Source organism: Medicago sativa, chromosome 7 (assembly GCF_051527215.1).
Source record: "Medicago sativa cultivar Bolivia chromosome 7, Bolivia_mono, whole genome shotgun sequence".
Taxonomy (NCBI): Eukaryota; Viridiplantae; Streptophyta; class Magnoliopsida; order Fabales; family Fabaceae; genus Medicago; species Medicago sativa.
The window spans coordinates 53,227,958-53,239,659 of record NC_140755.1 but is presented as its reverse complement, the minus strand read 5'-3'; the positions used below and the strand labels follow the sequence as shown (position 1 = coordinate 53,239,659).

General features: G+C 31.7%; 1 protein-coding gene and 1 long non-coding RNA gene across 3 annotated transcripts; both read right to left on the bottom strand.

The window, feature by feature from the left end:
• Positions 1 to 2,783: 2,783 nt before the first annotated feature.
• LOC146906740 (serpin-ZX-like) lies at positions 2,784 to 5,584 on the bottom strand. Its single transcript, XM_085727221.1, has 2 exons — positions 5,058 to 5,584; positions 2,784 to 3,661 (listed from the first exon to the last, which is right to left on the bottom strand). Exons 1-2 carry the CDS (start codon positions 5,457 to 5,459, stop codon positions 2,873 to 2,875), a joined length of 1,191 nt encoding a protein of 396 aa, XP_085583347.1. The 5' UTR covers positions 5,460 to 5,584; the 3' UTR covers positions 2,784 to 2,872.
• Positions 5,585 to 6,278: 694 nt separating this feature from the next.
• Positions 6,279 to 8,977, bottom strand: LOC146906739 (uncharacterized). Of its 2 annotated transcripts, none has more exons than XR_015019940.1 (3): positions 8,787 to 8,977; positions 8,400 to 8,497; positions 6,279 to 6,777 (listed from the first exon to the last, which is right to left on the bottom strand). It is a non-coding gene; the product is annotated as an uncharacterized LOC146906739 (long non-coding RNA). The 2 variants fall into 2 exon arrangements; XR_015019939.1 differs by having other exon boundaries at positions 8,408 to 8,497; positions 8,787 to 8,961.
• Positions 8,978 to 11,702: the final 2,725 nt, after the last annotated feature.

Sequence of the window (11,702 nt, the reverse complement as noted above, 5' to 3'; positions counted from 1 at the left end):
CTTGAATAGTTTTTTATTTTTATTTTGTGGAGCTCATTAACCATTTGATTTTTATGGGATAAAGTTTGGTTTTAGTCGTTGTATTTATTTTAATATTTTTGTATACAATTACAATATAAAGGTAGTTGATATTTTAAATTTATTTTACCACGTTTAAACTTATAATATTTTTTTTTGAAGGTTTTAAACTAAGAATACGATATTTATTTTTGTTAAAAAAGGAACAATTTGAAAAAAAAACTTAAATTTTAAAATTATAAGTTAATTCATAAAAATAGTAATGTAAAATTTTACTTCATCTTAATAATATTAGATATAAGAATAATGTTTTTCTTCCATTAAGATTTATTAATGAATAACAAAGTTAATATTATCTGAGTTTATCCACTTGAGCTACGTCTTGGAGACGAACATAACATGCTAACAACTAACATTTATCTATAAAAACCACAACCACAATACATGCAATCGTAGTTTCACACCACAATTGCATATGCGACGGCAACTTTAAACCATCAAGCTAATCATATCCATTCAGGCGTTAACGTTAAAATTTAGCTAGCGCCATGAAACCGAGAAAAACTTTCCCTTTATGCGCAAAATGAGCTTGAACTTCTCCTAAACCTTAACCGGCAAAAATTAAGTTATAGATCCAACCTCAAAGTGATAGACAACTTTAACCGATGTGTGTAAGAAGAGCCCAAATGTTGTTTCGACCTCTGCCAAAGAAGAGACAAACCATATCTCATTTTTACAAATCTTATTTTGAAATAAATTGATCTTAAAATTTATTTGAAATATATATTTATTTGTGAAATATATATATATATATATATATATATATATAGAGGATGTTTATTATGAGAATGCCTATTTTATATGAGAATGATGAGAATGATTCTCAACCACTAGATCAAAAATAAATGGTTGAGATTCTATAGTCACATTTTAAAACACGTGTACCTCTCTTTATTATATCAATTCTCATAAACTCATTTACTTACCTTTTTTCATCTCCTTCAACCCAAAATATCTACAATCATTTTTCATAAACACTTGAGTCTGGGTTTCGAAAAACAACCCATTAACCTTCTCAAAAACTTTTTTTTCTTTCTATCATATCCAATCATAATATATTTATGTTGGTTTATAATTGATGACACTCTGTCATCCTAGTTTTTCTTAGGCATTTTTATATCATTTTGGGTCATATTCATTGCAATGTATGGAGTTACAAGCTACAAAAGGAAAGAAAATGAAGATTTTGAAAACTGAAAATCGGCCACCGATTTGTAAAATAGGCCACCGATTTTTGCTGCAGTTTTAGGCCATCAGCTTCGAAAAAAATCGGCCACCGATAAGAGAAAATCGGCCACCGATTTTGGCACTTCTGGCACGCGTTTTGGAAAATCGGCCACCGATTTCTGGAGCACGGTGGCCGATTTTTAGCTTCTTATAAATAGAAAAGAGGTGTTTCTGAAGAAGGTATCACGATTTTTGGAGATCAAAAGGCCTAGAAACACATAGGAGAGCGATTTGGAGCAACTTGGAACATCATTGAAGGAGTTTTAACAAGGTTTATTCATGAATTCATCTTGTAATTCTTCTTTTATTGTGTATTGCTCAATTATGTGTAACTAAACCCTCCATTGTTGGGGATGAATAGACCTAGATGAACATGTTTGTTATGACCTAGTTTATTTTATTGATTGAAATTCACATGATTGCTTCTCTTATTTCCGTTCTTAATGCTTTTTATTGTGTCGGCCGCCTTTAAATTGATTTACGGTTTATTTTGTGATACGGAAGTGGAATTGATAAATGCTTTGAAATAAGAGATCCTTGCCTTTGTAATCTAGGAATAGATACAAACCCTTGGAATCATTAAGAGAATTCTTGTTCGTTAATGCTTAACCCTAATCTTCAAAGTCACTAAGGAATTAGGTCTTTAGTTTAGGTTTAAAGTTTTTGTCACTAAGGAATTAGGGCAAGAATAAATTAGATAATTCGGTAACAATCATATGAGTCGATTCAATAGTTGAGACTAAGTTATTAGCGTTTCATGGTCATCTAGTGAAATTCATCCCTAGCATCTTTCTCCAATTAACCTTAATCATATTTACTTGTTTAATTTTTCATTATTGCATTGAAAACAAATCTCGTACCTTTTTGTTCAATTAAGTCTTAAATACAATTCGATAGTATAACGCGATCCTCGAGTTCGACACTCGGTCTTACCGTTTTAACTTTACTACTTGAACGGTTTCGTACACTTGCGAAATACGCCATCACCAAGTTTTGATAGGTTTATTTAGGTGGAAAACTAAAATCAACATTTCTTCGATAAAATAATTCAAACATTAATATGGTATGTTTGATGATTTTATTTTGTAAATTTAAATCATTTTAAATTCAATATTGTTATATATGTATCCGTACACACAACCTTTTTAATATGTATAACCCAGACAACGCCGGGTCTCTAACCTATACTTATATTTGTATTCCTGTTTCTTTTACAGTGAACAACTAATATAGTCCTTGATTTACTCGTTAAAACACAATGAAAAAACTTGTGCTCTATTCAATGTTTTCAGAAAGTATAAACAATCACTCATAAAATCTTATTTCACAAGGGTGATTTGTTTCACATCATGTACATTACATAGTAAATGACCATATAACAGTTGTTCCTAGCTAGTGAATTTTCACGATGAATAAATTTTTCATCAATAAAGTAAATTTCTAATATGAACAGTTATAAAACTATGCAGATGATGAACCAATATAAAAATTGCGAAACAAAATGTATTTCAAAATATAAAAATGGGTTGTTTAGAAAACATATTTGAGATACTATGGAATTCAACAATCACCCATCAAGAGGATTGACAACCTTTCCAACAAAGAGTATGGTTCCACTAAACTCTTCTCTGATCAGAAACAAAAAAGGGTGGTCGGCTACAAAGTCGATTGGAGGGAGCAGAGGGGAACCGTACCGAGAACGCGTGCATGCCAAGCTAACGGTCACCGCTGCAGCTTTTGTACCTTCTTCGTTTACTTCAATGAAAGACTTCTGAAATATGCCGGAAACATAAAGTTCTCGACTTATAGGAGAGTCCACCATTTTTGTCAAACCTCCAATAGAAAACGGTAAAGTCAATCCTAATTTATTTAGCAACTCAGATGCTTCAATCTCAAAAGAAATATTGAATCTTGGAATTCTGAACTTGCCTACTTCCACTTCTTCACGAGGAAGATTCTGTTCCAAAAACTCAGAATCAGAAGCTACTTTATCAATCAAAGCTGACAACCCATCTTTTTCGTCAGGAAGAAAAATGTAAATAGAGAATGCGCGCCCATCTTTGCCTTGTTTATAAGGAAGACCAAGGACTTTAAAACCATCGCAAGAACTGATGAACTGTTTTTTCTTGCTCGTCATAAAGGGGACCTTTACTGACTTGCCATTGAGAAGGTCAAAATCATAGTCCTTTGTTTTCGAAGTATCAAACTGTTGTTCCCACACTCCTTTGAAGTATAGTGCATTTGCAAAGATTAGCCTCGTTAAGCTGTGAACTGACCCGCATGGAAGAAGATCTTGAATAAGCCCTTTTGTCTTCTTTTCGGCCCATAAATTCACTTCTTTTCTCACTTCATCAGCCTTCAAATCAGTATCAATTGTAAAATTAACCATGATAAAATAAATCATTTGAATTTTTTCACGGGCATTATAACAGAAGAATTAAACATTTTGTTGATATTTTTCGCATTGATTTTGTTGCTTCCATACACCACATATGGAGAGAGTTAGGTGAAACAGAGTTGCAAAATAAACCTATCCAGCTAATTGGCAAGACATTAGGTAATCTTTAGCGCTTGTATTCAAAATGAGTCCAAGGTTTAATGTCTCAGAAAATGGTTATACCAATTACAAGTAGCAAGTTTGTATGTTCAAAATAAAAAATCAATTCATAATACAGTTTTCAAACAAGTGGTAAAACATTCCAAAGTCACATTATTGATTTTTTCTAATGTGCACAAGATAGCCTTGCACTATATATACACAAGTTTGTTTTTCACAATTGGATCAATAATATCTCACTTTATCCAGTAGTTAGGTTTATTGATCCAACACTGAAAACTAACTTATGTCGCACGCAAAATGAAAGAACAGAAAGGGTGAAGTCTGAACCTGCAATCTTTTTGGTATATGGAATTGTAAAACTTAAATTTTTCTGTTTGGAAACAAAGTTATATGTAAAAGGATTGATCTAGAAATTTGTAAGGGAGAAACATGATTGGATTGTAATGTTAATAGGTAGATCAGTCCATTATTGTGCTTTAAAGGCACACTTGTATGTAATTGTACTATGGGTTTAAGCTATGAAAAAAAATATTACTAACCGACATTATTAGTAACAGTTAATTTAGGGTCATGTTAACTTGTGTCCTAATAGCACATGTTAAGGTTTCTAAAAAAGAAGTATTTATTGAGAAAATTTAAATTTCAATCTTTTGAGAAATAAATTGGCACAATTTTCAATGCAAAAATTCTTTGGTATCTTAATATGTGCCCTAAGGGCACAAGTTAGCATTTCCTATTATTTTAATAGAATGAGCATATTTAGGTCACTCTTTAACCAATTAATTAAGCAACTGAGAAAGAGGATTAAAATCTTCAACACAAAGTTTGTAAGTCGGTAACAATCAGACCTACATATTGAGCATATTGAACAGGTTAGATTTAAAATTATTTTAATAGAATGAGCATATTGAACTCGTTAGATTTAACATTATGGATCAACCTATCATGGTCTGTTCAAAAATAACAATCAGACTATTCATCGATGATTTGTGTTTTAATAACAATTGACCATATTATATTTCTATAATAATTCATAAATAATTGTTTTAACACCTATGAAAGACACGCAGACACCACGCTAACACCAGAAGTTGTGTGTGAGTTTCTTATCATATCCTCTACTAAAAAAATAAAATATGATAACACTAAACTTCAAACCCTAACTTTTGAGAACAAATAAAAGCATTAGTACCTTGTTGACGAAATCAACTGCAGCAAAAGCAGCTTTGAAATCAGTAGTCATAAGTTGTTTGAAGGAAGGTTGAAGAGGAATTGTCTGTTCAACCCACACACCATTGACATAAGACAAGCAAGGGCCACCGGTGCGAGCCCCGGAGAGCACAGAAGAAACAAGGTGAGAGCATAAGGATTTGATATCACCGGTGGATTCAGACTGGAGAAAGGAGAGAAGTTGTTTTTGAGTGGGACCCTCGGACCCGGTAGCGATCATACTGAGCACGGTGTTGAGCGATAATGGTGAAAACACAACGTTCTTTTCTTTGAGATTTTGATTGGATAACAAGTGTTTGGTGATGTTCATGGAAACGTTGGTTAGGTTTGTGAATGATTTTCCGATGAGATTCTGCATCACCATTCTTCTTCTTGTCTGAATTTGAATTCTAATAGACTATGGAAGGCCTAACCAACTAAGAGGGATAGAGAGAAATAGAGTAGTAGCTAGGGTTAGGGTTTAGGACTTTGAGAGGCTGTGACGTTGAATTTTTATAAGGATTTGTTTGGATTTGTATCCATTCTCACTTTACACTAGAGGCCCGTTTTAGATCGCACAATTTCTTTGTGGTTCAATTCACCTCATCATAAAAATAATCGGAGATTAGTATATGACATTTTATAAGGACAAATTTGAGAATTATTTCTTGTCCAATAATCAACCGGAGCGCAAGGATAATGTAAAGGATCAAATCAACCGGAGCGCAAGGATAATGTAAAGGATCAAATTAGATCTTTACTAGAACGCCGACCCGTGCTCCGCACGGGTCTTTTTAGATTTTTTTTTTTTTTTTATAGAAGGAGGTCTTTTAGAGTTGAATGTTATAATATTTTTAACCATTGATAATGTATCTATTTTTTTTGGTAGAGAAGTGTGCAGAGCCCAAATTGCTTCTTGATATTTTATTCGTATTAACATATTAAATGGTTTTGTATTTTTGAAGCAAAAATTGTTTTTACATATAAAGGTTTGTATTGTATAAAGTATATCATAAAAATAAAATAAAAAGTTGATGTTGCATAAGGTCATTGTTTTTTATTTTTCTTCTTAAATTTTACTTGATAAAAAGATCTCATTAATTTTGGTTAAATATAAAGGTCTCATTAGAAAACTTATCCTTTCTTGAAAGTCTATTTCACGTCTGTCAATATACAATCAAACTTGCTATTTCATTAAAAAAAATTGAATAAGACAACAAATAAATTCATTAAGTTAAGGCACAATAATATGAGTCTATAGAGGTTTACATCATACACCTTTTGCTCCGCGTATATTTACAACTTTGAATTACACCAAATACATCAAGTACAACACCAATGTATCACAAACTATACATACATAATTAATAAACACTTATAGTATTCCTGTACAAAAAAAAAAACACTTATAATATTTTTTTTTTTGAAGGAAACTTATAATATTTATTTGTCGCATGCACCATTGCATGATCTGCACTTTTTCATTCCTTATTGAGTCATTCTCGTGCTACATTATGCATAAACCAGTATACCCAACAACTAAATTATCTTCCTTCCTACTTCAGTATTTATTTTAACTTCAACAAATAAGCAAAAACCTCCATACATGTTTGCCAAATGCCTTGCAAGAACAGTCCTGAAACTCCAAAAATTAACATATCTTTCTCTTGCAATATAAACCTCCAAAAATTGCATTAGTGAACCTACACATATATAACAATCATGAGACATTATTGCATTAGTAAACCTCCAAAAATCATGAAATTCAATATCCATGATGTGGATTAGTTATTCAAAAATGAAGTCTCTCAACACGAACGGGCAGAGAACAAAATCTGTAAGTTCTCATTGATTATTACCAATCCCAACCTAGATTGCACCAGAACTTTCTATCTCATGTTATTCAAACTCATTATTTAGAAGGTATTAAAAGAAAATAAGATATCATAAGTCTCCTAGAAATTTACGTCTAGTTATAAACTCACTACGTAGAAGGTAGAAAATGAAGGCATATTATACGCAAGCAGTGGTTAATTAAAAAAGAAATAGCAAAATCATATGAAACTTTAGTTATTAAAAGATCAAACACAAAAAAGGAGTACATGCCAAAAAAAAAAATCAAAAGTAGAAGAATCTGATGACTGAGGACTTGCCATGCTCAAAGTAGAAGAATCTGTAGTTACCATTGCAGTAGGATTTGCAAACACTGAAAATTCAGAAATTGCAGGTGATGATGATCAAATAAAGATCACTACATAGCCAAAGACCAAGGCTAAACTCATCATTATATGATACTACAAAATTCAATATAACTTACTCCAAATTCTTAAATGTAAAATCAGTTAGTTTTCTCTTTCTTCTATTTTTTTCATGCTCTTTTAAGTTGTCTCTTTCAACTGCATGTTTAATTACATATGTGTTCATGGTTATATACATAGCGTGAGCAACAACTTAAAAAATATCAAGTGGTCTTCAATTTGCTTAAAGGAGAGGTTATATGGAGATATCACAATCTATATTGACTACCTTGCCAACGACACTACATATATCTGTTGTTCCTTTGTAGAGGTCAATCACATTGAAAGTTAATGTATTCTATATAACTGAAACAAACAAAGATTTAAAAATCAACCTTAAAAAAAGAGTTTAAAATTATGTTTTTGTTAATTTATGAAAGCAAATCCTCATAATCCTTTATCCTTTCTAACATTTGAGATACAACTTCCAGTGTATGAGGCTATATAATCTCAAACTAACACTACTGCAATCTTATAAACTGTAAAGACTACACAATGTATAATCTCTACACCACATATAAGGTAGGAACTAAAGAAAAATTTGATAAATGCTATTATTGAAACCATGGGCAAAGTTTTCCCTTCCAATTCATCCAATCCAATGTCAACTACAATTCACAAAATAAAGGAAAGAACATGCAGATAAAAACCATGGTTCATAGACAAAATTGGCTATTGGAGTGTGCTTGTTTGTATAAAAAGAAAAATAATAATAAGAATCTTATGCATTATGTAGTCCAAGACTAAAGATATATAGAAAAACAATGAACAAAAATGAACTCCATGATTTCATATGAAAAACACTAAACCCATGAATATGACTATACCTTCTAAAATTCCCTAATTGGTTAATCCATCTTTGTTGTTAAAAAGTGTCCTCTTAAATGTATAAGCATAAAAAAACAACATTTAGGCAGACCTCAAAGAAGCTTAACAAATTTTCCTCAAAGACACAATGATTTATGACAAATACTTGAATACATACATAGATCCATACATACATACATACAATTAGTAAATGACATTACCTTCATACCTATATTTTTTGGCCGCAACTCATGTAGTATGTTACTTCAATATTCCAGGATTGTGTGAACTTGTGTAAATAGGTACATATCTGAAATGCCTACAACAAAAAATAATCAGAAAGCTGCAAATTCAGTTCAAGTAGATTGATTACATTGATCTAAATTATATATATGATGTATTCAACAACACAGAAATTTCAAATTGATATGCCAAGAATTGTGGCCAAAGCTACGTTTAGGAAAAATCACTCTCTAAAAGAACTCAATTGAAGGATTTGTGTACTATCACTTTGATATTTCACCAGTTTATTCATGAACCACAGAATATATAAAAGAAAAAAGAATTAAAGCACAAAAAATCGTTACATAAAACAGCAAAAATAATACCAGTTAGGCAGTGATAGGAGAGGAGAGTTTCCATGTTTCTTCCAGCCATAGGTCAAGAAAAGGAGAACGAATTTTTGTTAGGGTTGGAAACAATATAGGAAGCAAGTCTTTTGTTTGATTTGCGGCTTTATGTGTGATAGGAAACAACTTTGAGCCAAAACAACAATTAAGCAAGTCTATTTGCGTGTTTATCTGTTTATTTGTTTTCTATTTTCTCATGTTTATCTGTTTATCTGTTTTCTATTTGCGTGGTTGATCTGTTTGTGGTTTTGGAAGAATTGTGCACAGATGAAAACAACTCTTTTTCTTTTTGTTTTTCATAATTAAAATTTGGATTAGGCTGGCTTTATGTGTGATAGGAAACAACTTTGAGCCAAAACAACAATTAAGCAAGTCTATTTGCGTGTTTATCTGTTTATCTGTTTTCTATTTTCTCATGTTTATCTGTTTTCTATTTGCGTGGTTGATCTGTTTGTGGTTTTGGAAGAATTGTGCACAGATGAAAACAACTCTTTTTCTTTTTGTTTTTCATAATTAAAATTTGGATTAGGCGGAAACAGTTAGGGTTTAGCGGAAACACCCATGTTTGTAGCGCAAACAGATGAAAAGCCCTATTTTTCTTTTAATTTTTCTTTTTATTTTCCATAATTAAAGTTTGGAATAGGGTAAAACAGTAATTAATATCAGTAGGGCTTCTGAAAAATTAGGGCGAAAATTCTAGCTTGGGGCAACTTTTATATATAGTATGATTATTCAATTTATTGTGTAGAGCCCGTGCAATGCACGGGGTAAAAAGTTGGTTGTAAATAAATATTTCACAAATGCTCTCAATATATATATATATATATATATATATATATATATATATATATATATCACAAATAAATATATATTTCAAATAAATTTTAAGATTAATTTATTTCAAAATAAGATTTGTAAAAATAAGATATGGTTTGTCTCTTCTTTGGCAGAGGTCGAAACAACGTTTAGGCTCTTCTTACACACATCGGTTAAAGTTGTCTATCACTTTGAGGTTGGATCTATAACTTAGTTTTTGCCGGTTGAGGTTTAGGAGAAGTTCAAGCTCATTTTGCACATAAAGGGAAAGTTTTTCTCGATTTCATGGCGCTAGCTAAATTTTAACGTTAATGCCTGAATGGATATGATTAGCTTGATGGTTTAAAGTTTCCGTCACATATGCGATTGTGGTGTGAAACCACGATTGCATGTATTGTGGTTGTGGTTTTTATAGATAAATGTTAGTTGTTAGCATGTTATGTTCGTCTCCAAGACGTAGCTCAAGTGGATAAACTCAGATAATATTAACTTTGTTATTCATTAATAAATCTTAATGGAAGAAAAACATTATTCTTATATCTAATATTATTAAGATGAAGTAAAATTTTACATTACTATTTTTATGAATTAATTTATAATTTTAAAATTTAAGTTGTTTTTTTTTCAAATTGTTCCTTTTTTAACAAAAATAAATATCGTATTCTTAGTTTAAAACCTTCAAAAAAAAAAAATATTATAAGTTTAAACGTGGTAAAATAAATTTAAAATATCAACTACCTTTATATTGTAATTGTATACAAAAATATTAAAATAAATACAACGACTAAAACCAAACCTTATCCCATAAAAATCAAATGGTTAATGAGCTCCACAAAAAAAAAAAAAAACTATTCAAGAGCACATTGGTTTGATTCTCGGGTGGAACAATTGTAACATCCCGCTTTTCGGCAATAAGAATATTACCCGTCGAACGTGCCAGAGGGTTAATGTTATGGAAAGTAAGTATGACGGGAAATGTTTATTACGTGATGTAAGCTAAATACGAGTTAAGTATCAGTGTCAGATTAAACACGTTTAAGACGAAGGGCATTTTAGTACCAACGCACAAGGGAGTATATAAGTGATTTTTGTTCAAAATCTTCATAATTTTGGGATGTTTCTCTCTCTAAAAATTTCTCTCCTCCTTCTCTCTAGAACCCATCGTCTCTCTCCCTCTCAAATTCACAAACTCTCTCAAGGATCCTTTGGTTGGTGATGAAGCAAGCATCATGATCTTCTTCTTCTCCTTCAAGAAACAACTAGAATTTTGGATTGATTGTTAAGCTAAGGATCATGGATGAAGCAAGAGTTAGGTTTTGATCTTTGGAAGCTTGGAACTTGAAGCAAATACAAGAATCTTGATAGGTGAGTTCTTAGATAGCTTAATCACCTTTGGGTTGTGTGAATCTCATGTAAGAGAACTTGTTTATGTTAAGATATGAAATTAGGGATTATAGAACCCCTTTGTATCATTTATGATCAAATGTTGTTAATTGTTGCCATGCATATGATATAAGTTGTTTTTATGATGTTCTGGAAGATTAGGATGCATTAGAACACTTGAAATTGAGGTTTTTATGTCAAAATACGATTTCTGCACTTCTGGACTAATGAATGCTCGCTTCAGCGTGCACAGCACGCTCAAGCGTGCAAAACGTCGTAACTACTGGTCCTGCACGCTTGGGAACACGCTTAAGCGTGCAGCCTGATGATAGCATTTTTCCAAAATTTTCTTTAGGTCCAGAAATGTCGTTCGAGGCCTGTTTCTTGCAATCCTTTATTAAATTATGAACTCCTCAATTCCAAGTGACTAAAGTACAATTCTAAACAAGGGAAAGGCACAAATCATTAACAATGGTTGTTGATAAATGATACGCAAGAGTGATATGATAAGCAATATGTCCGGGTAGTGTTAAACTAAGGAGGGGAATGAACATAGAGCCTCGGCCTAGCTTGCCGAGAACTAGAATGTTATGCATGAGTCATATGTATGTTAAGCTGCGAAGAGATTAATGTATTCTCTTCGTATAAGAATTGGAACGACCATGCAAGCATGATAAGCCGTGAATGGATAAGTTA